A 26,187-nucleotide genomic window follows, 5' to 3' on the forward strand; every position below is an offset into this window, starting at 1 on the left:
CAGTCATTAATACAAAGAGTTTGTTTATTTAGTTTGTTTAGGCATAAACAATCTGTAATCATAAATTACTATTATAATTGTTTGTGACTTATTGCCTATTTGTGCAATGCTGTTAATATATGTGCCTGCCTGCTCACCTATTTGGAAAATTATACATATATGCTTTGTGTTCTCTCCTTTGTCTTTTCATATACTGTCCATATACAGTATATATTCTTGATTTATTCTCTTGGCTATTTCTGTGGATGTCATCATGGATGGTGGAGCGAATAGGCATAATTATATACCTTGATGATATGTGGTTCATGATCTGATTGTCGATGAGATTCCTGGGAGGCAGGGGGATGGAGTGGGTCAGTGGTGCTGGTAGTATGTTAATTTTCCAATTTCTTTATTTGCTTAGTTTTTGTGGGGTTTTTTCTTCTTCTTTTTTTAACTTTTTCTTTTCATTGATCCGTGTACAATGCTTGGATTCATCATGTAATTGACTAGTGGGTGGGGTTGGAGCATGGGGACGGGAGGATCTCAGGTGGGGGCACCGCTGTGTGCTGTGTAAATCTTTTGCAACTATAATCCTGCCTCCCCTTCTCTGAAAAATGCTCAATAAATAATTGATCTAAAAATAAAAAATGAAGATCTTTCTCTTCTGATTTCTTCCCCAAAACTACATAATGCACCTTTAAAGGATACCTTTTTTATAAGTTACCTGACGCATTTAGCTGGACAATCAAAACAACCTTGAAGCCATTTTTCTCAGCTTCCTTTTTGAACACAGTTACTGCCTTTGTAGGGCAGAATGGGTTTGCTCTCAAAATGACCATCAGTTCAAAGGCTTATAGAATTTATCTATGGGCTTGATTTATCTATGCCATGACACCACACGCAAGTTTGTTTGTATGAGACGACCAGGTCCAGTATTGATTTCATCACCTTAGCTTTTCATCCTCATTTGAACACTTTGACAAGCTTGAGTTGTCTCTTAAACTTTGCCATCAATCTTGGACCTTTTCTGTTCTGTTTGTCTGACACAAAAAAAAAATGTTCTTGCTCGTCGTTCATTCACATGTCTTTCGTACGTCAAACTGGCCGAATGAGGCGTCTTAAAAGTAAAGAGCAAAGAAAAGCGCTGCTCGTCTGTTGCACTGCTTTCATTGGACACAGCTAATAAAGGTAGTCAGTAAACCTCTTTCATGGAAATGTAAAATTGCCCCATTTATAATAATATAAGTATAGCCTATCCCATATAAAGAATAGCTGTGATGGAAGATCCTCACAAATGTTATGTTACCTGGGCTCCATAATCCTTTGACTTCTCCAGTGTGCTCGCTACGGATCAAGTATCATGACTAGAATGAGATAACAGAAATTAGTTTAAATTAGTTTAAAGTCAGGTATTCATACTTTTACTAAGTCCGGCATTAAAAGATCATCACAAATAAGCAGCACTCTATTTCTATCTCTTAGAATAATGTCCTGAGGCCTTTAAATCCTGAATCAGCTCCTATGAAGCGAAGCAGTGAGACTTCAACACACACACTTATTATGAACAATAAAGAAATCCCCCTGAAGCAAGCTTTTCATTTATACCATTAATTCCTCTTATTTATTGACACCTAGAGTTTAGAGTGAACAAAATTGATATCAATTATCCAATCACAGCTATCCAGGACATGTATTATTATGGTCCCCACACGATAAACAGTGTCTGTGCATTTGAAACAACAAGTCTCTGGAAGAAGTGACAGGAAATAGCTCTTGCGGCTCCGTCAAGAGATTTGAGGAAACTCAATTTTTTATTCCAGGACACCTGGAGATGAAATCATGCTGCAGGTATTACGCTGGAAAAATTGTGAAATCACATCAGTGTTCCGGTTGAAAGGTTTTTGTTTTCTTTCCCTTTAGCATGATTTTTCCTAAAGTACACCTTGATTGTAACCATTTTTTTTTTTTTTGTTATACAGGCATTGATTTTTGTTCTTTAGGAGTCAATACCTTCCACACATAGTGAAAAGATGATAAAGTTTAAGGGTTTTCTGGGTAAATGTAAACGTTGCATCCCTTTATTGCTTTTCAGTGATAGAAAACTGAAGAAATAAACTGTCTGCTACAACTCTAAGCTCTGTATAAATTCCTCAGCATGATCGAGTCATCACAGTGTCATCTCACACACTTCATCACACTGCAGGCTCTGACATAAAACTGCATATATCTCACTGATCCTTGAATACACTTGAACTTGCGCCTTCAGGCCTTTTTAATTTCATTACAGAAATCGTCAGAGCTGCTCAGTTTAACCTCATCATTAACATCGATGTCACACATAATGAGTGCTGATACCATAATGCCTCCCTTATTGTATTTCAACACTCACCACGCAGACCATGTGTATGTGCATATGTGTCCCACATATGAACCTGTAGGGTTGATCCTTGATTAGGCTACATAATGATTCATTTAACGGTTACCTCTAGACTTATCGACATCCTTGTCCAGGTCGTGATTATACATAAAGCAATTTGCGATCCGTTGAGCCATTATCCTCGGTCCATGCCCACTGCAGAGGCTCACACAGCCTTGTTTCTGCTTTTATGAAATTAACAGCATTCAGTTGTTGTTGAAAGAGTCTGAAATGTGAAAATTCAATTCAATAATATGCTTATTACTAAGGCGATAGTTAAAGGTGGTGTTGTGATGTTTCAATTTTTCTGCATTGACACAGACGAGGGTCAGAATATTAGAAACATGTCTGAATATAATGCAGGTCAGTACATCACCAGCTCATTGCTAGCACAAAATTGAAATAAGACCTCTATGACAGGGGCGGCTGTACCTCAGGAGGTAGAGCGGGTCGTCCAGCAATCGGAAAGTCGCTGGTTCGAATCCCTGGCTCCCCCAGCTGCATGTCGAAGTGTCCTTGAGCAAGATACTGAACTCCAAATTGCTCCTGATGAGCAGTTGGCACCTTGCATGGCAGCCTGTGCCATCGGTGTATGAATGTGTGTGTGAATGGCCTGGGTGAATATGACAAGTGTTGTAAAGTCAGTAGACTGGAAGAGCGCTGTAGAAATGCAAGTCCATTTGTGACAGCACAACAGAGTAGATTTAATGGCTGAGTTGTTGTACTGGAACACATGAGATTGTACAGGTGCTCCTTATAAAGCAGTCACTGAGTGTAAATATACTGTACAGCTTCACCTATTGTAATCCAACATATATATAGTGAACGAGCTGTGTCTACATGTTCTACTTCATGGTCATATTGAATATTTCATCATTTGAATCAATATTTTCTGAGGAGCTATGATTCAAGCAGTTGCACTACGATGCGTGTGAAAACAACAGACCAGCCTTCAACCAGGAGGTGGAGCTACCGAGCACAATCCCATGTGGTCTGACACACTTGGAGCTTCAACTTCCGACACGTCAGTTTGGCTGTTTGAAGTAAATGATAATGTCACATCTGTGGTTGATTTATCAGCTCCTTTTATGCACCGCTGTGAAACATTTTGTTGATTCACAGCAACTCTGTGGGAGCTGTAATGTCAGACAAATACCAGACCAAATACGCTGTGTGCAAAAGGTCATAGAGGCTGGATGAATTGTTTGGGAGAAAAGGCAAAAAAACCAACATTTGTCTACAATTCAAACTGTCAGTAAGTTTCAGGAGCACATAAGAAACAGAGCAAATGTGTGTAACTTATTCATGTTACTGAAAGAAGATAATACAATACGGAAGCACACATATATTAACATATGCTGAAAAAGAAAACTGACAGTGACAGAACACAGCCTCTAAGACAGATATAGACAGATATAGTGCTGAAGTGACTCTGATCAGGAATATGGTGCCAGGGACAAGATGACACCGCAGGCAGAGACGGGAGACGCTGTCAGAGTCAGGGGGAATCAGCTGCAGGCTGAAACAACGAGTATATTAGATAATGTAGTATATACAGAATATTTTCACATCTTACTCACTGAATTGAGGATTTATTTTCACTATGTTAGTACGTCTTAGTTTGGTGAGACTTGATGTACCTTTTTTCCTTTTGGTAATTAAAATAGAGTATCTCCTTTCTTCACATATTGTGAGTTTATTTTGTTTATTTATTGCCCTTAAAGCTAAGAGAGCTTGTCAAACGTAGCAAACGTACAAAGCGGTATTACGAGACATGACAGACCAGGGCTAGCTGGTTAGCATACTAACTTCAGTAAACATCTCCACAACACAATACATAGACATCTTTGACATAACGTCAGCACTGTTCTTTCTTCACATTCTGCTGACTATGTTCATTTTTTTGAATGTTTTCAACAAAAATTTTCCCCTTATCTTACAAATTTTAATATCAGTGTAATAAGTAAATATAAGTTGAAAGTATTGTCATAAAACAATTAATATATTTGATTTACATATGTGAAAAAATATATTTGTGTTCAAGGGGGGAAATACGCTTCATAGTCCGAATATTGGCGACTACTTCGCTTGAATAGTTTGAGGACATTTTCCCCTGATAAAAACAAACTCATATCAACAAACAAACTTCTAAATGGATTCTCAGGACACCGTTAAACTTTGTTTACCTTTCAGCAGATATAAAAGGAGGCAGATGCTCTATTATTCATCCTTTTCGAAAATAATCTCCACTGGAAGTCAAGCTGCCTGCTAAATTATCCAAAACTTATAGTGGTCAATAGGGAAACAATGAGCCTGTCGAGGGGCTGCAGAACCTCTTCCCCTTATTTTACGCAGGGACAACATCGTTTCACATCTATTCACCCTGGTGCCAACAGATGGAAACGAGCTGCATTCCAATGAGGCACGCTGGAACGCAGACAGCATTGTTAAGCTCAGGATCAGGAGGTAGAAGTTGTGCTTCAGGTGTATCCATAAAGTCACATTTTTGTACTGAGCTCAAGATTGCAATCAAAGCCAGAGCATCTGTGGCGAACAAGAGTACAGGAGGATGAGGAGGGAGAGGTTGCAGAGGGGAGCGTCTTGTTGCTGTGTTCCCTTACACATTATTGAGGTTATTGTAGGTGAATATATGTCTAATGTATCTCTTCTTGCTCTGAGATTGAGAGACAGGTCGTAGAATTCAGGCTATATTTCAATATTTCGGGATAATTTTAAAGGGATCAGCTTCTGTTCAGTCGTACAGTTGCACAAACCACTTGAAAATTCAGCCCCACAGCAATGTCTTGTACATAATAATGTCATATTTATCAATAACTACCTGGAGTATTTCTGTCACTCAGTCAGCACAGTGAGGGAACCTGTTCATTTACTGAAGCAAACACAATCTCATCAGTCTGCATCAGATAACACAGCTGTAGACTTTCAAAATGCATGCAGTGCATACACCAAAGTCCAATTTTGAATGAAGGTGATACACCACTATTTATCATTATCCTGTATGGATAGCAGATCCATTTTCAGGAAGCAGTGGTTCGACTTTGGAAAAGATTGTGTTACGTATACGTGGCGTGAGTGAAATATGACTGATCTGAAGAATTCAATAAGAAAATTACTTTGTGTTCCATGGATCCCATGTGGTACAAAATTGTTAAAAAGATACAAAGGTACAGTATGTCTTTAAATGAAGTATACAGTATACCAGTAACATGCGTAAATGAGTAAATGTAATTCTATATTTAGCAGTAATATATAAAGAAGACGTCATTCAATGGATTACTATCTGGGCATCATTTCTGCAGCGATTCTGTCACATGAAGGAGCAGCACAGTGACCCTTAAGAGACTGACTTGTGTCTCGCATATGTGGACATCTTAACTGCCCTGATGTGAACCTCGCCTGAAGCCTGGCACGGGGCACTTTTGGAGTAGGTGATAACAGAGAGCGTGACTGCAGCAGGTAGGCAGGTAGCTGCTGCTGTGCAGCGTAACTGTTGCTATAATGTATTTCCTCCTGTGAATATTTCACAGCACTGAAATATGTCAAATTAATATTGATTAATAATTTGTGAGCTCAGAACTTGAACACAGTGCTGCTGTTGGTGTGGTGTAACTTGTTTTGAGTGTGTTGGCCCCGGCAACACACACGGAGTGAATGACAGGACTGTACGTGTGCAACTCCATACATACACAGTATGGGTAACGAGCTGCATGTGTCCGATAATGATGGCAACCTCAATTCAAAACATGCCATACAACTAAGCAGTTTTAGCAGCTGGCCACTTTATTCTTATAAATGTGTGTAATAACATGACAAACATAAACCATAATTTAATTCAATTCTAGAGACAGACAGACAAAAGTGACATACAGTGTACACAAGTATACACATCATGTTAAAAACTACTTGTTATTTGTTTAAATATTAAACATTTTGAATAATAAAATTCACTCGTGCTGAACGTGAACGTGACAAGACGTGACCGATGTCCATGGACGTGAAGTGAGGGCTAACGTAGACAACGTTAACCGTCTCGCAGTTAGATTCAGTCGCTGATTAAAAAGCAGGATGACTAGTAAAATGGCTACAAAGTCAGAGAAGCAGTCAGAAGGCAAGTGACAACGCTGGCCCTGACAGGTCAGATGAATTGATGCTGAAGAGGAGTCAGAGTCAGCAGCTGAGCCGCAGGCACTAGCGCTGCAGCCTAGGTTATCTCAGCTACCATCAAGACTATGAACCAAACAGGATCATCCATCCATTTATGCACTGAACTTGTGAGGAAGGATTGGTGTATCTCCTGCACGCAATTTTGGTGTATGTAGTGCACACATTTTGAAAATGTAAAGTCTTTGGGATAATGTGTTATGCGGGGGAAGGTTTTAGTGTGACACCATTGAATATGTGTCCCATTGTGCTGCTGTTTCAGGCTTAGCTGAGGTAAAGGTCAGTCTTCCAAAGCTTTTGCTAAAGTTGGGTTCAGGTCAAATGAAATGGAAACACAAATTGATGCTTGGTGACCGTTACTGAAAGCAGAAAAATAGATCTAGATGTTTTTTCTGTGCTGCAAGTACATCAATTTGCAAGAAGAAAATAGACTAAAGTTATATTTCTGATAAAGCATAGGGGATAGGTAGCACAGACAGAATAGGAAAGGACGAGATGAGATTTAATGACGGCCTACTTTATTCATTCCCAAAGGATACACACACACAAATCAGATATATTATAGACATGGATGAAGAATACAAAAACTATGTTCTGTATAAAAATGCGTACAGGTGCTATCCATCATAATAACTTAGGATATAAAAGATTGCAGGTGACCTGCAGCTGAGCGTGTAACAGAATGTGCTCAGCGGAAAATGACATTTGTCTTTTATTTTTTCGTTTTCGTCAGAGATTGACCAGGATGTTGCAATGATATGTTTTACCCAATCATGCGAAAGACATGAAGATAAAAAGCTTAGAATTGCCCTTAGATTAGGTCCATTATTTTATCTAAAGGATGGACACCTTAACCCTTCTATAAAAAGGAGTTTCAGGTGCATGAGTTTGGCCTTTGCTCTTAAGAAATAAGAAAAGCAGATCTAGCCTTAGTGAGTCTTGTGACAAAAATGACTGACCAATGAATATTTATGGTGGATCCGATATTGTTATTTATGCCTCTTTATGTCATGCTCAGTTTTACATTCCTGTGAATCTGTGGGTGTTTACGCAATAATAGAGTGCAATGCTGACAAATGATAGACAGAGACAGTGTTTAAATATTGCAGAGCGGAGGGGGATGTGTTGAAGTGTCTTTGTTTATGGTGGTTTATGGCCTGAGGGAAGAAGGAATGAAGGTGATGAGTGGTGTCTCAGGGCGGTGAGACTTAAGAAAAAGAGATGACCTGGGTGGGGGAAGTCAGCCATGATACTTATTGCTCTGTCTTTGTCATTCTGGAGGAGTACAAGTGTGTGGAAGAGAGGAAAGGGCAGACAACATCGAGCTCTGAACATCGCACAAATAGCCGGAGCCTCCACTTAAAGAGCAATGTTGCAGAGCCAAACAACACCGTGATTGAGGATGTGATGATGGATTCCATGATTGCGGTGTTGAACCTGAGCAGTACAGTCTGTAACTGCCTGAACTTTTCCAGCTGTCTCAGGAAGTACACACGCTGCTCGGCTTTCTTGATGATAAATGGCATGTTGCTGTCCCATTTCAGATTCTGCTGGATGACAGTTGTTCCTCTGGGTATGAGACCATCCACAGGGCTGTCTGTACACATACTCATTACTGATGTTAAAACGGCGCATTCTTGCTTTAATAGATGCTGAACAGCTGTCTCTAACCACATGGAGGGGAAACTAATTACAAGCAAACTAATACACTTTAATCACTGTAATTTTCAGAGCAATTTAAGTCTGCCTAGTGTGATCAAATACAGATGGCAGGTATTGAATGTTTCAATATTTGTTTTGTGTAATTTGGCTTCAAAGTTCATTTATAATTGCAGAACCTGGACACAGCAAGCATCACTTTCAGGATTCAGTTTAACTTTAGTAACTGTACTCATGACATGCTCTTTGGGTTATTTTTATGAATTAAGTTCATTATACTGTTCTTTTGCTTATTGAGCTATAAAACATATATTTAAGTAGGAATGATTACACAGCATTTTCTGGACTTGCAGAATTGTCTCTTGTCTGAATCAAATCATTATTTCATTATCATTTATAGCCCTTTAACTATTATTTTATTTTTATATTTACATGTGTAACATTTAAGCTCCGATTCATGGTAAACTTGCATTTCTTTAACCCCTTTCCAGTCTACTGACCGCTCTAAGCGCTTTACAACACTTACGACATTTACCTATTAACACATACATTTATACACTGATGGCAGAGGCTGTCATCCAAGGTGGCGACCTGCTCATCAGGAGCAATTTGGGGTTAAGTATTTGGCAGAAGGATACTTCAACCTGCAGGTAATTGAACCAGCGACCTTCGAATTACTGGACGCTCCACCTGCTGAGCCACAGAAGTCCCAAAACAATTTAAAGGCAATTATAGGAACATAAACAAGGACACGTTGTAGCCCAGAGGGACTGGAGAATGCTACTAAATCAAGAAAAACATGATGTGGCACAAAATGCTTCTTCCCTTTAAGTCTTTAGCCACGGTTTTCCATCTTGGCTCAGTTCTAATCTGTACAGTGAGAGCAGGACCTTATGTAAATCAACGTTTTTATGTAAATCTTTCTGGGGTTTTTTTGACACTTTATAATGAGGATGCTTGAGTATGTGTTCTGTCTGTCTTATCTCTTATCTTTTCCTGGTTTTAAAGGCTGCACTACTGTTTTTTTTTACTGAACTTACCAGACTGTTCTAATTGTTGTAATACTTGCCTTTACCCACTTTACAAATTATTTATTTATCAAAAATCCCATTGTGTTAATATCTTGTAAAGTACAATTAGTCATCCCTATAAGTGCTACAATTAAATAAATAAGGTCTAAATCACAATATGGCCAAATGCAATATCCAAATTGTAGTAGTATGTCACAACATACCATTATAAATGATTATATACCAAACAAACCTACAGATCATATTCTCCAGAAGTAAGAGGATCAGGGTTGTTTGGTACAGACAGACAGAAAAATGACATCATAATTTGAATATATTTGTCAGTGAAAATTATACGGCAAAATGGCCATTTCCACTTAAATCATGACTCATTGAAATATTGCATCACAGGCACAAAAATTGGAAGCCGTATAGGTTCGAATCAGCTAAAAGCCTCTGAAGATTAATCCTTGTGGCAGCAAATTGCTCCCAAATTTGCTGCAACTTTGCTATTAGTCACATCCTTTTTTTAGAATTCTTCTAAGCTTCGGCTGAACTTAACTAGAAAGTAGGTATCTACATGGTTGGATGTCACATAGAAACACATTCTCATTTATCATCCAAAAGCACACCACAGGTGGATCTCCTGTGTATATCCAGTAAATATCCAATAATATTGAATTTTCCCTAAGATGTACTGTTCATAGGCTAAAGAAACCCTCGGATGGACGCATCCTTATCGCTGGAATAAAGTTTGGCAATTAATGTTTCTGCAAACCACAGATACGTTGAAACTTTACATGTCTTTATGTCGCACTTTTATGTTTCTTCAGGTTCAATTCCCAGTTTTATCTTGTGACAATGCTGTGCTTACGCTCTGCTTAGGTTTGGGTACAAAGAGCAGTTGGTTAGGGTTAAGAAACAATCACATTTTGGCTTAAAATACTTGTCCACAAACTAAGCTGGAGATGTCCCAACTTCCCGTCAAAAATGTCAGGAATATCCAGTGGTTTCACACTTACAAATCTTAAAACAAAGTCTTGGTCTGCGGTCACAGGCTTGGCAATATAAAAGTCGGGTCACAAACGTGAACATAACACGACATGTTTTGGATGCATTATGACATGACATCATGAGAGGAAAGTCTGTATGGTTTCAAGTACAATCACACAGTTTATGATAGACTGACATTAATCAAAGACATGTTCTTAGTTTCTCCTGAAACTGAAAATGGCACAAAAATTTATTATGGAGACACAACATTTATTTACAAAACTATTGCAACCCCCACAGCGTTCATAAATCTTCTGTCTGAAACATAAATAAGACGTGTTGATGTATTGGTATGTGTTTCATCATGTTGAGTGGTTGTTCACCTCAACTTGCCAACAACATTGAGGCTTCCAGGGAATATACTAACAACAAAACTTGGCATGTGCACACACCTACAGCCCACAGCAATACATGATATACATCTCTGACATTTTGCAAACACAACCTAGCGCAACTGCAGCATTTGTTGACAGCATTTGGATTTATTGCTTCAGGATGACGCCCATGGATGACAGACACAAAGGCAGCTTGAAAGTAGGTAGGTATTTAAAAATTCTGTCAATGAATGTCTGCTGCTTGTATTCATATAAAATATATTTCCTTTTAGTGGTGTTCATCAGTGCTTTAGTACACAATAAAATAAGCTGAAGTAGAAATGTAAACAGTCTTTTCAAAAAACAAACAAACTTAACGCACAAATAAAGACCAACTATACAAATATAAACATTCCCTGTCTAATGTGCACCAGTACTAAGTGACTTGTGTAGCATCTGTGTAGCATCTACTTGGTCTTGGTTATGAGTTTTTCCACCCTATGAAAGAATTTCTCCAGCTTATTTTCATGGTGCCCTCGTGCAGCCCGGGTGAGGTTGTGTTCAATAGATGCCTCACCTTTGGGAAGGCCTGTGGTTTTCTCCTGAGAGTGTGTGGATCCAAAGCTTGGGTGTATGGACTGTTTCTTTTCACTCGAGTACAAATGCTCAAATCTGCTGTAAATGCGTTTGTCGCCACCTCGATCTTTGCTCCGGCTTGCCGCTTCGATGCCGGGCCTCGGGCTTTGGTCAAGTATGCTGGGTTTCACAATGTTTCTCTGCGGAAGAGTTTGGTGCTCCTCCATTCCGAATCGAGGTTTTGAGGATTGTAAGTAGTGGTCATCTATCCGGTTCCTCTGGCGTTCTGAGGAAGACCTGGCAGTGATGGTTGTTCTTTGGTGATGTTTTCCTCGTCCGTCTTTTGTCCTCTCCTCATCCTCAGCTGTTAGGGTGTCTGTACTGGTGCTTGACTTAATACTTGATGCTTCCATGGCAACAATTGAATCCTCTTTTTTCTCCGGTATGTTCAATAAGGATTTGATTTTCTTTGTACTCTTCTTTAGAAAATGCTGAGAGCCCATGTGATTTGATTTAGCTGTCGGGTCTTTGTTATTCCCAACCAGGGCTGCTGCGGACGCAGTCCTGGTTGGTGGCTCCTGCCACATAGGAGAAGTCGGGCTCTTTGTGCCTGTGATGCTCTTGACATCATAATGAGAGACAGACCTCTGATCTTCGTTCAGATTTGTCCCGAATCCTCCATTCTGTGCATTGATCCCTGCTGCGCTTCTATTTACTTGCATCCTTGCAAACGCTCCATACATGTGACCTGGGGAGTCATGTGCGTACTCTGTGTTTGATCTCGGATCTGCCACGCTGTGCCTTTTCTGCCAGCTATCTGTCAGGATGTCAGGGTTTGTCATCATGTGTCCACCTTGAGGTCTGCCCAGGCTAGTGTACATAGCTTGGTAAGAGTTTCTACCTTGACCGTAGCTTGTGTTATTCTGACCATCATCCAAAATCTGCAGACTTTTCCTCTTTAACATGAACTCTTCGTTACTCATTCTGTTTTCAGCTGATGCTGTCGGACTCCACTGCATGGATGAGTAGTGCAAAGGTGTGTTCGGTGCTCCTGGGGAGTTGAGACCAGTGGAGGAGTAGTTTATGTGTCTGTTGGGCTCCACTTGCTCTGGGATGGTGGACCTGAGAACAAGGGAAGATCTCATTCTTCCCTGCATGAAGGTGCTAGCTTTGTCCAGTGGGTCAAACTGGTCTAAATAGTCACAAGAGTCTCCGATTGGGACGTCAGGTTTGTTGAGGTAGGACTCAATCCTCAATGTGCGCATGTATGTCTTAGAGGTATTCTCCAGTGTTGGCATGTTCTGTTGCATGGACAGAACCTGTTTGTCGCTGCCATTGTATGTCTGACGTATGTTCTGACCTCTGTTTATCTGGGCCATCTGGAAGTAATTGTCCCTGGGGTAGTTGTTTGGTGCGTTCCCTGTTTCCGTAGAGATATTCCAGTTGCTCGCTCTGGGCCTGATGTTCTGTGGCAGACATCCATCCTGTCTCTCTCCAGCATAGCTGTGCCTTTTCAAGTAGTTCATCGCCTCTGTAGACTGAAACTGGGGGGACATCTGGTTGTGAACACCAATCCCATTCTCCATCCAGGGCCCAAGCTTGTGAGGGTCCTCCTCAAAGAGCCTCTCCTCAGGGTCTCTCCCGCTCAGCCTCCTCTCACAAGTCTTCCTGTAGACTGTGTCCAGAGTATGCCTCAACTGGTCACTGCGCTCAATTTTTGGTGCAGAGTTTGGTAAAAGCTGTTGTCCGTTTGGCCCGTTGCGTTGGAACAAACCCTCCGGGGGGCACAGTTCAGCTGGCACACTCGACCTGGCGAAGAGTGTTCGAAACTCCTCGTCGTAGCACTTCACCAGATGTCCTTTGATGACCTGCACCATGCTCAGATGGATCTTCTCATATGACCAAGTGAAGCTGCAAAAAAACACAGAAATAATTATTAATTTAATGTGGAGAAAACAGACTAATGTGTGATACAACACTCTTGAAAACATTATTACATTATTATTACATTATACAATAAATAATTTCTATTATTCTGTAAGTAACCATGTTTTGAATAAAACCTTTGTAATCTAATTCAGGTGTTTTACAGGCACAAAGCGAAAACATAAAAATGATTTAAAGGTTTTTGTAAAGAGCTGTTTTGCGTCTACATTTCTACAGCTGTCACATTTTCTCAAAACCTGCATTTCACATTCATAAACACAGTTTAGCCACAAACTGCTTCGAAGGGCATCAATAAGAAATAATTACAGCAATTCTGAGGAGAGTGACAGTGGTGCTTTGCTTTGTGAATGCATTTGGTTTGCACCTCAGTGGTCACAGCTCCTCTTGTACTGCAGTTTTATTTACCTGTACGAGCCATAGATTGCTGTGTGGCAGTCGACTAAGAGGAACTTCTGCTCCATTGCTCCGTGAAATTTAGCTCCTGATCGGCAGAGGTAACTCTGACCCTTCACAGTGCGCACCCTCATGTTCTGTGGTCAGAGCAGTGAAAGGGAAATGTCACAAAAGATGTGTCACTGTTAAATCTTACAGCAGAAGATGATAAGCACGTCAATCATAAAACATCAGAGGACAGATGTACTGCACCGATATACATCATCCTGGATAATTTAATTGTGTTGAGTCCCAGAGTTGTTGTTTTTGTTGTAGTCGCTGCTGCTACTGACAGTAATAGGAATTTAAAGGGAGTGTTTTATCTTAAGCATCTGCCAGATTCATAATCATGACTCCACCTAGAAAACAGGAGAAACCAGGTTATGAAATAAGTTCTCATAGAGTGCATGTTAAAAAGACTGTACCAGCATTTGTATGCATGATGGGAATCCCAAGTCCTTTTAATGACCCATATCATTTGACTCAGCTCAGCAATAACAGCAGGCTCTCTCAGCTACTAAACTGCGCTTCATGTGGTACCACTGCTGGTTTTTATAATTTAGCCAAATCTAATATTGTTTCATTGATCTACACACGTATCACTTAAATTTTTCACTGTAAACATTTCATTATGATTGGTATAAAAACTTTAAGGAGTTGACTCCACAGCACTAGTTTGTATGTATGTAAAACAAGGGGTTATGTCAAAATTAGGGTTGTTTGAAAGTTGCCAGTTTACATCCCGTCAACAGGCTCTTCTCTTGAGCCGAAAAATTGCCTATTTGCTTATAAATAAGGCCCAGTCTTGCCCCTACCAACCCTACCCCTCCATTAGGAGAAGGAGTGGTGGGGTGAAGTGTTAGGGCTAAATGGCCCAACAAATTAAGGTTTTTCAGAGGCACACCAACTAGCTACAGTAGCTAATGTTACATTGTTATTGCTGATTTGTGCATGACAGTCCCACATTTTGATGTACTTCAATGTTGCATTTCCCCCATTTGATGGCATATAACACCCAAAACTGAGTGCAGCTATGTAGCCTATAAAGCCCTGCTAGTAGCCAGGTGATGAAGCAGTGTTCTTTTTTATTTGATGACTTGACTGATAGCTTGAAATTGTGAATGAATTGCGAGTGTCCATGCTTTTCTGTCTCCATCAGATAAATGGCAGATGGCACTCCGAATCGTCATTAAATATGAAGCTACAACCGGTTAGCTTAGTCTGGCTGTGTCCAAAGTGCACGTAACCACCTCTTAAGTTCACTAATGGACATGTTTTATATTGTCTGTTTAATCGACACAAAAATGACAAGTTGTGGTTTTAGGGGGAGTTATGTGCTGAAGCTTGAAGGGTGTCAGTAGGTAGGGTTAGTGAGCTTGGACAGAGCCTCCCTGTGTCATGGCTGAAGCTTCATATGTGGTGTACAGTCATTAGAATCTTCTCAACTCAAAGCAACAAAGTAAATAAGTGCATCTCCTCAAGGTCAAACCTTTTTTCAAGTTGTGGCTGCAACAACAACAAAAACCAAATCACATACTTACTCTGAGTTGCTGAATTTTTACATCTTGATTTTCAGCCATTGCGAGGAAACTTTTTAGATGGAACTCATCCAAAAGCACGTAGACGGGAACTCCTCGTATAGAGGCGTCGACAACTTCTTTGAAAATATCCACATCAGTGAACTTGTCCATCACAATGGCAACGACCTGCAACGACGAGGTGAATAAATCAAGATCAGTTCACGGGACAAAGATGTATGTTGGATGCTGTCAACGGCCTATTTAAGAGCACAGTCACTGTCATCATTTATAAACATGAATCATGTTGTTCTGACAGCTAGAAACGAACCTCAGGCTGATGGAAATAACAACAAAAAGTTTCAGACAGGGAAAGTAGCCAATATGATTTTCACTGAGATCAATACAGAGAAGAAAAGGAGAAATCTGGGACGAATACATTTCTGTCACTCCTCGAACACTTTTCAGAATTTGTGGCTTTTCTCTCTTTTAATCAATTCGCTTTAGGCTCAGTGATGGATAATGAACGCTCACCAAGATAAAGACAATATGAAATCTTATGAAGCATCAACATTATGCTGTGTTTCAATAGCATTTAATGAGCTCTTATATCTCATTTCCGACTATATTTGCATTTTGTTAAGACAAATTCCTTCCCCTCCTCTGTCTAGTGTGGGAGGTTTAAGACGTCTGCGTCTCAGACAAACGTTTTAAGGGTTAGTCAGTCTTAATCATGTATGAAACGTCCAAGAAATGTGTTCATCGTGAGTTATTCAACATTCCAGCTGTTGTGTGCCATGACATTTTACTCTGCATTTAATTTTAATTGCACAGGTTGTAATCACAGGGTGGAGACGAGGGTTTCATTAGCTCTTTGTGAGCTTTAAAAAGAGTTTGCTTTTGTTTTTTTCCCCAGTGTGCTTTTGTTTAATTAAAAGCCTGTGCAGCAGTAACAAGGGAATAGAATACAAATTGTCTACTAACCACAATTCTGAGCCACAAAACTAGTTCATGATTCATCATGACTCAATTGATGAACTAAATGAGGCTTTATGGGAATGATATGGCCTTATAATGTCACTGTGTGCGGTTCACAGGTTGCAAAACCAGATTTGACCTCAACAACCCCCAACAGACACTCCCTCTGGAACTACCTCGAGGGGGAAAACTTCTAGCAACATACTTCAGAGGAGCATAAATTAAGCTCAACGGAGAAACGTCTGAGCCAATTTGCTGCTGTGACACAAAACTTTATTTGACTGACAGCGGCAGTTTAAATTACCTGTCTTGCCTCCTGAATATTCTTCCGCACCACCTCCTTGATGGTGGGGCTGTTTTGTCTTGCAGGATGAAAGAGCAGATCTATATTTGTCTGCAGTCGATCAAGCATGCCCTCCGGCCACCCCAAGTCCAAATCTGGTGTCTCCACATCCGAGTGGACGGGCCAGTACGTCCCTGAGGATGATTGGGTGTCAGCTGAACCGTTGACTTCTTCCAAATTTGTTTGAGGTGGGGGCTGCTCTGCATTTTTAGTGATGAAGAGAAGCTCTTCCTCTGAGAGGAAGCTCCCTAAACGTTCTGCCTTTAGGAACTCCTGGTAACTGTCTCTGCCGCCTTTCACCAGGCAATCGATGGCCAGACGATAGGGCTCCCTGTAGTGGGGTTGGATGTAATCCTCTGATTTAAACTCTCCCCTCATGGACGACAACAGAGAAAACTCCGGGGACTCCATCTCTGTTTCAGCTGTACCTGTTGCAGATAAAACCGATCGACATGATATAAGAGGATAAGCGAACAAACACAAGTGGGTGGAAAATGCTGTAAGGCTGGCTCTGGTGTTAAGCCTAATGAGGCACTTGTAGTACATGGAAAGGTCATATTGTTAAACTACAAAAGGGAACAAGTAATCGAGCTATGACACAACACATGGGAAGGTTGTGTTGTTTACCGCTGTGTAACATAGCCAACAATATGTGAACATCAAGAAGTTGTTAAAAACACCAAAAGACATTACTAAAAAGATATTAAAATACAGCCTTACTTCAAGGTTTTATGGTATAAAGTTTGAGATGAACAAGCTCCTGAGAAATAAAACCAGATCTCATGCTGATTAATGAACAGCTAACAAGCGGTTGCTGAGTAACGCTGAATCACAGACTTTACAGTAGATGAGGAAAATTTAGATGAGAGCAGGCTGATAAAAACTTCTTCAGATGTCTGTGACTCTGCATTTATCTTTTAAGGTCATATTGGTAACATGTATATGTTGAAAAAAATAAGACATCTACAGAGCTTGTAGAAAGGTGCAGACGTTCCTTAAAAACATGATTATGATTGTGAATCAATAATTTTAAAACGTTTGTCGGATCCAAAATGATTGTTTTGTTAATGTCTGTGTAGGAATTTGGACGACTGGCTCCAGATTCTAACAAGGTTTGTCAGTCAGTAGTATAACGCTGTTGTCATCACGTGGTATCTGTGTTTCGTCAGCACCAAGAGTCTTGGTTAAGCTAGTTACCGTTGGCAATGTTAATGTTCGCTAACTAGTGTTAGCAATTTGTTAGCCAGCGTAAGCAACAAACTGGCAACAGCTTGAGGGGGCCAGATGATTCGAACAACAGCTGTGTTGTGACGTGAACGCAATGGACGGGGGAGGTGGAATGTCACGTTAAGTGTCTGATTGTTATCAATAACACCTTTAACGTACGTGATTAACTCTGGAATCAACTGAAAAATGGCACAAAATCTCAACTACTTGTTACTTAGCAGTTAGCTGATTAGTTGTTATTTGTTACTTAGTAGCTAAACAAGACTCCTGTTTGTAGTGTTTGTTTAAATTGGGATTGTGTTCACCACAGCAGTTAAGAGGCCTCTATTTCCCGGTATGCTGAGTTCAAAACCACAGTAATGTATACTCATGACTTCCATCTATAACACTTTCTTTATTATATGAAAATCAACCTGTTATTTCTGCGGCACAAATAAGAATAACTTCAAACAAGCCTCATCTTGAAAGCTGACTCATTAATATCTGATGCTGAACCTGTTCACAGACAGGGCTCAGTGGATGACGAGCGGTGGATGCCCTGAGGGTGAATGATATTGCTGCACCTGTACTTTCCTTCAGAGTTAAGGTGAGATAAATTAAAAACCACTAAAGAGCTTACATCTGAGTATTGTCAGTAATTGCATGACTGTGGAATGAAGTCAGATTTTAACATCATTAATTAAAAGAATCTTCTTCGAACCCTGCCAACATGCTCTTACAAGACGTTTTTTAGTACATTGTGATAACATAACGTTGACTTTTAAACTGTCATGCAAAGACCAAACAAAACCAACCAAATTTTTTTCTGAAAACTTAACAGAGAATAGAGATAAGATGTCATTTTCTCTGTTTCTATTAAAAACACCTTCATCCAAGTGAAGCAAACGTACACTGAAGTCAAACAGATTACATTTGATGGTTTTTAGACAGAAGCCTTTCACTTTCGAGATGATATCTTTACTGTTTTTTTCTGCATTTTATCACGCATCTGAATGTCTGGTAAGAAGAAAAACAAAAAGAAACTTGGGAAAGTTTGCCTGAACGTTTCACTTTCAGGTGAGCTTCACTACCGGTGAGGCTTGTAGCTTTCACTCCCAATAAATAACCCCAAGTGCAGCCAGCCTTTACGCTTTCTTTTCAGATAAGATTTATAAGCTCTTTTATGGACTATGCTGTGATGATTATTATCATATATTTACTTTCTAAACTAAGTTTTAAATGTCAAAGATCCTTTGAGGTCAACGCTGACTCTGCAGTGCCTTATTTAAATAGATATGTCAAACTGGAAAAAGAAACATTGAGCAGCATATTTGATGATAACCTTCACTGCACATCATCATATTAGCGTACAAACAGCATATTTATTTACATAGTTTATCGCGAGCCCCCCGCTGTTCAGAGAGTTCCTTTAAAAAACTGAGGTGTTTGAAATTCTCACAGAGCCTCTCCTCCTCCCTGCTGAACACTTCACAGAGGCTTCAAAAGCACGGCTAGCTAGTCACAACACCATTATCCAGCGCTCAACAACAGCAACTTACATTGAGAGTGTGAACTTTTTGAAAATCCTCTTGACTGCTCCCAGTATATCCCTCTTTAGATATATGTGTGCTCAGTTCATGTCAGTGTTTGGAGGAGCTACTGTCCGCCGGCTGGAAGAGACAAAAGACAGAGGTGGTGTCTCAACATGATCAACAGTCTGCAGATGGAGGGTGTGGATTCCAGTTTTGACATGCAAAATGGTCCGGCTCGAAACTTGCTCACAGGCAGCCATAAACCTGTTTGAGACGCGTAGCCACTCCCCTCCTCCTCCCTTCAGAAACAAAGTTCACACCGGTGAAAATCAAGATAATGACGGACATAAAGAGGCGTTGATGAATGGAGCCTTGTGTGCAAAGTGCTGTAAAATGTAGACAAATTGAGACATTAATGCATAATCTTAATTCAGTGGTTTATAAAGACCAATTCACTTTTGTGTAGCATGAAGAAATATCACAGCAAAAAACTTAAACAAACCAGGGATCACTTTTAACACATTTTAACTTCATCTTAATGTGGTGCTATCCAAGCTGTGGTGGGAACACAGCCGTTCTTTGCATCTGCAGGGAGAAAACAAGCACTTCTGACTTGAAAAAGCTGGATAATATTGGAGATTTAGTGAGTTTTCTTCCATTTCTTCTTCCTTATTTTGTGAAATCCTGCTTCCATGAGGGTGTGAATGAAACACATGCGCTCATGAATTCATATCAGTGATATTTGTCATCCTTCGCCCTGTGCTTTCAGCAAGTGTCTTGAAAACTGCCTCATGGTGCATGTTCTGCATTCTCGAGGAGAAAGGCTGCAATCACCATCTCAACAGGACTCAACAACTATTCCCTTCAAGGCAAAAGGCACAAACAATGCGTGACCTTGTTCAATCGCTGTTAGGACATTTTCATAGATAGAAAAGTCTTTTGTTAGTTAGTTTGATGTGTTTTTGTAGAAAACGCTCTTAATAACAGCTTTTCAGGAAAAATGACAGATATGAGTTTGTGTCACAATGTCTGAATTATTTCTATCTACAGGAAATATTGTATCAAGGCTTTGTGAATAAAAAAATGCCACATTTTTTATAACAGTTTTGCTTCTTTCCATTTTTCTTTATACTTTATTGTGTTGAAAAGCACATATTCTTAGAAAACACCTCCACTGCTGACACTCACATCCATATGTATGAGTGCAATCACATTCCTTTGTAATGGCTGCTGCCCTTCAGAAACCCTTCTACAAAAGCATAATCCACATTTTATCTTTATATTCAGGAATAATATTTTGAACCTTTACCTTCAGCTGTAAAAGTTGCATCTTGCTTGGCTTTCCCTTTATAATCAAGCGGGAACATCATGGCAAGATAAACTGAACAAATTCACCTGACATGTTTGTGTTCTGACTGTGTGAACATGTCTGTAGCTCTGCACGCATACATTTAGCTATTGACTGACATTGCTCAAGGCAACATTCAGGCTGAAAAACAAATTTCTACACGTGCAATAATGACAATCAAATACAGCACGTGTGATAAATTATTCTCAGCGAGTGATCATTTGCATACGTGAGTTGTCATACTGTACATCTTATACATCATGCCTAGGTGTGTGTGTGTGTGTGTGTGTTTGTTTTTCAATTCATCACTTGAAAGAGTTCGTCAGACACCATCACTCGCTGTAAGGTGACAAGAGGAATGTTTCTACCTTCCAGTGGTAGAGAGACTGTAGTGTTTGGATGTCATCCAGCTTCAGTGAGTCTCAATCAGCCTCAAAACATTTCTGGGTCAATCAAGGTTTGCATGTAAACAATCCAGAAGCTCTAAATAACATTTGGCTGAGTGGAAAAACCTGTGTGCCCACAGGCTGTAGCATATATGCTCACACACGCACACTGACGCCACCATCGAATACCTGCATATGCAAATACACAATACACAGGTGATTATGTTTTTCCCAGTCTGCAGCTTCAGGTCGAAAAAGAGCTAAATCAGTTTGTTTAATCATTAAGAACACTCCAAGGAAAAGTTTGGACAATAAATTAAAACTAAAAAAGTATTTGGTTTCTTGCCTGGAGCTAGATGAGAACATCAACATCGCTTCTGTCTGTACTTACAGAAATATGACACCACAGCCAGCAGCTGGAAACCAAAGATAACAAACCCATCTTAAACATTAAACTCATTAATTTAAGGTCCCACATGATGTTGGTTTACAAGTACTAGTTATTATTATTCTTATACTGTCCGTTGCTAGAGTACCTCTATTCACCCTCTGTCTGAACACTCTGTTTTAGTGCCTGTCTCTTTAAGGCCTCACTCCCTTAAAGCCCAGTCTGCTTTGATTGGTCAGGTCTCACAGGCCTGAGCAGGCACCACCCACCATGTTTCCACATGAGATCTGGCCATACAGGGGAAGGTGACTGTATGTTTGTGACACTGTAACCTTACCAAAGTCCTGACGGCCTGTTTGAAGGCACAGTTTCTTAATACAGACAGTGTATAGTTTTGATACTTTTATATGATTTATATAGTAAGTGCACCTGCGTTATAATTGAAAAAGAGATGGAAATCTCACTTTCTACAATATGGGACCTTTAACACCATATATCGCATTTCTTTAATCCGTTCAAAAGTGTAAAAACAACAATGGTGTGATTTTGTTATCTTTGGAAAAAGTCAGGCTAGCTGTTTCCCACTGTTGTCTAAGCTAAGCTAACAGGCTTCTGTCTGTAGCTCCATCAATGAGTGTGAATGTCAGTCTTCTTATTTGCCTTCCTCTAATAAAGCCAATAAGACTGTTTCCCAAAATGTCTAACTATTTCTTTAAGTCTCCAACAGAGTAAACAGACAGAACGTTTTTAATTTAGCTACACAGACTAAAGACTAGTATGAAGTCACTTGAAAGTGTTTTTCTTTTTTTCTCTTCTTTATTATCGGTAATTAAATCCATCCACAGCAACTTAACTTAATTACTGTCAGCAACACATGAGAGGCAATTTCTTCTAAAGATAATGTCAGGAAATGAAAGGAAAAGATAATGATAATAATAATAATTATATGATAATTAAGAAATAATAAATACTCTAAGGAGATAAAAATTAATTAGCAAAAGTGGATATTTGCTTTGAGCTAATTAAATGAATCTGTTTTGAGCCCCATCCTCCTTAAGAGTGAACAAGAACAACAGGACACTACATTAAAGCAATCATAATATTCTGTCATACACTGTGTGATACAGTATGTAAAGAGGATCTGCAGAATCTCTGCTCCTTTATTATGACTGAAACACCTCTGGTAGTTTGCCTGAAAAGAGCCGTAAAGAACAAGATATCTGGACCATTGTTGAGTTGTGTCTTCAGCCTGGGTGTGTGTAGATTAAGTAACGTGTGCATTAAGTCACAGGGAGTTTCTTTTCCTTAAGCAGCCTCGCTGTGACTCACCTTTTGTGACACCCAATCCCTGCTCCCTCTCCGTGCACTTATCACGATCAGTTCCTCGGGCTGTTCTCCACTCCTGCTGCAAGTCAGAGCAAGTGACCATGTTGTTGTTTTCTTGTGAAGCGTTTCTGATAAGCTGAGAGCAGGACACGGATTTTGATAAACATCAGCCTGACACTGATCGCTGTGTAAACTCAGAATGGCTGATTAATGGCATTTAATAATATTTTATCTTCTATCATGTCGACAGAGCTTTGTGTTCTTTTTGTACTTAACGGCAAAAAAATAAATAAAAACTGGAGTCTTGAATCATAAATTTGATTTTATCGCCTATTCATCATATTTCACACGTTCATCAAGCGCCAATTAAATCAACACTCCAGCTGATGATAGTGTTTAAAATGTAACCTGCATAAAAACCCTGTTCACATAAAAGGTGAGATCAAAAGGTGTAAGCTGATGTAAATTACAGGTTTAACGGTACATTCTGAATCTCTCACTTGAAGCAGCAGAGTTGTTTAACCAGTTGATTACACATTATGACTGAAAATGTGTGTGCGTGATGAGGATGTTGTTCTGCAGAACCAGGAGGTAATAAATGTGAGCAGCCAACGGCAATCAAATACTACTGCTATGTAAACAACAGTGTTACATCTCTGAACTACCGGGGCATAGCATGCTCCACACTCGTCCCACTCCCAAGAAAGGTCAGCAGCACAATTAGAATAAAGGTTCAAATGTGGCAGTTTAGTTACTATTTACAATATACAGAACGCACTTAACCATCTCTTCACGACACCAGACTGTCCAGCCATCAGAACTTACTTCACAATTGACAACTTACAGATTCACTTAACACACACACAGAACACCATGCTGCTTGCTTCCTGGAGGTGGAAGAGGAGAAACAGAGGAGGAGGGTCACCAGCTGGGCTTTAAGAGAGCTGTCGTCATTTCTCTGGTCCAAACCAGAGGGAGCAATCACCTCCAAATGACCAGTCAAGAGGCCCAACCTGTTTCCACCCCAGTTCAAGCTCCAATAGTACACACAAACACACACACACACACACACACACACACACACACACACACACACACACACACACACACACACACTCACTGAGACGAGTAGAGAGAGATTAACAGCAACACATATGACCAGGGTCATAACAACAGCTAGTCTTACCATCCCAAAACAAATAGTACACAATGTGAGTAAACAGGTGTGCAGGTGCCTCTCATTACTTATGTAGAGAAATATTCAGGTGACCCAGAACTCCCAGTTGCTTCACCCTTGTTGCTTGGAGCGGAGTAATAAATACATTTATGCTGTGCCGAGTCAAACCGAGCCGTGCTGATTTGCTTTTCCATTAGCAGTTTTACTGACCGCGGTGACGTCATGCGACTGCAGTCAACCCGTAGCAAAGACCCGTCTCCTCCTCAAATCGATACTGAACTCATGTCTGTGCAGGACGCCTGAGAGAAAGAAGTTTTTAAAAGTCAGTGTGTTCAGCTCTCAGTACTTTTGTAGCCTCTAACTGAATCTCTTTAGTTTCTCTCATCCTGTTTGTTCTTTCAAACACCTGTTCCGTTTTACTGTTTCGTCGTGTTCACTTTCAGCTGTTTCAGGAGTCATGTTTAGTTACCGCTTGTGAAAACACAACGTTTCCTGTAACGCTGCTGATGTCTAAATAATGGGGGGGTTTTATTGTTAAGAAGTTATAGTAAGTCTATGGTACTGCGGGGATCGGGACAAGCACGTTGTTGCTTTAACACGCCTTGAAGCAGGTAGCCCTGTTGTGATGGAAAGCGCCATGCTGCCGCACCCAGTCAAGCCGAGTAGAGCCATGCTGGCAGATGTAATGAAAAAACGGCATTATGGTGCAAATTCAATCAATTTTTCATAGGAGCACTACACTGAATGTAAATTGTATTGCTTGGCAAATAAACTTGCAGTGGCTACTTCTACTACTCTCTGCTCCCTATCTCAATCTGTGGCTTGTTTGTGCAGGGTTGGGGAAAGTTATTTGAAACATGTTATTAAATACTCATTACATAGTACTTATGTAATAAGTAGGTACTCATTAAAACATCAGTTGCATTACTTGACTAATTAAACAACAGCAAAGTAATTAGCTACATTACTTGTTGTATTACTTTTAAAAAACTTGCATTCTCCATATGGACAAGTTCTCACTCCAAACTCGTCAAATCCAGCAGCTTGATCAGTGACGGTAAGCTTCAATGCTTAAGGCAGCTCCGATGCTCTACCTACCCTTCTATTATCACTTTAACATGTGAAGGGCTCTGCAGTCAAAATCTACTTGCAACGTCCGGGTTAGACTTTCATAAAAAAGTTGCGGTCTAGTTAGGCTTAGGCACAAAAATGTCTTGGTTAGGTAGAATGTGTCATTTAGACAGGTGTTCTGTCCGGATCTGGTTGAATAAGGTCTCCTCAAGATAATTTGTGGATCACACAGTCGAATTAGTGTCTATTTAAATGGACAGCAGCAAACAAATAGATGAAATTTAAGACAAAACCATCATGGCTTCTGAAATAAACATGTATGGGGGCATGAAGTGAAACATACTGTACGTATTTGTTGCTGTATAACTTCATATGGCTATTTTATTACATGAAAAGGTCTTTTATGCAGCACAAGTTTTACAAAGACACTGCTTTTTATTTCTCAAAGACATTCTTTTTATTCAGTGTCCTCTGTGTTCCTTCTGATTCATCCAGACCCCCTACAGCCTCACCAGCATGAACAACAAAGTTTGTAGCTACAGTTGGTGATCAGGATGAAGGATAACGTTTTAGATTTCGTCTTCTCTCAGTCACAGTGGTGCATAACCAACTTGTGCTTTCCAACTACACCATGCTCCAGCTGGGAATACTTGTTAGAGAGCAGGACATCAAAGTGCCACACTGACACTCAGCAAGTCCGTCTTCATGTGGCAGCGTCAACACCCACAGTCTTTTATTTGTGTTTTTATCCTGTTCTGCTGAAATCTAAGGCTTGGTCCTTTCTGCACTGGAGTTATTGCCTCTCCCAGAGGGTTCAGTCGCCTTGAAATAAACAAGGTTGAAAGGTGTGTTGGTGGCACACATCTCAAGGCAAGACATGTGTGTTCCTCTTCAAGTGGCCACACTTGAGGGAGAGATGAAGAGTTGCCTGTAGCCTCCTGTTGGATCACAGCTCCTCCGTTATATCTCAAAGAACTCTCTGGCTTTTACACGTCTCTGTAGTACTGATGCAAATAATCATATGTAGGGGTACTGCTGTAGCACTGCAGACCCTTCATGCATTTTTTTTGTGTGTTTGGAGTACATTTTATGATAATGCTTAGGTACATGTACTGAATTAATATTTTAATTCGTACAGCCTGGTATTAGCACCACACCTCCACTAATGCAGCCCATTGTTTGTTTGTTTTTGAACACAGGACTGTTTTCAGTTTGAAAGTCCATTAAGGGAACTCACTTTTGTCTAGTCTCTCCTCAGAAGCCCTCACAGTGATGACCTTGTTGGGTTGTACAAAAAGTGACACTGTTTTTTGTGTGAAGAATGAAAAAAGAGAGTCTGAAGAA

General features: G+C 40.1%; 1 protein-coding gene across 1 annotated transcript; it reads right to left on the minus strand.

Annotated features, from left to right (window-relative positions):
• Positions 1-10,487: 10,487 nt before the first annotated feature.
• Positions 10,488-19,301, minus strand: fam83b (family with sequence similarity 83 member B). Its single transcript, XM_084375190.1, has 5 exons — positions 19,175-19,301; positions 16,371-16,837; positions 15,113-15,277; positions 13,545-13,669; positions 10,488-13,103 (listed from the first exon to the last, which is right to left on the minus strand). Exons 2-5 carry the CDS (start codon positions 16,818-16,820, stop codon positions 11,084-11,086), a joined length of 2,760 nt encoding a protein of 919 aa, XP_084231316.1. The 5' UTR covers positions 16,821-16,837; positions 19,175-19,301; the 3' UTR covers positions 10,488-11,083.
• Between the last annotated feature and the right edge of the window lie 6,886 nt (positions 19,302-26,187).

The sequence above is a fragment of the Pagrus pagrus genome, assembly GCF_965226575.1.
Source record: "Pagrus pagrus genome assembly, chromosome: 15".
Lineage (NCBI taxonomy): Eukaryota > Metazoa > Chordata > Actinopteri > Spariformes > Sparidae > Pagrus > Pagrus pagrus.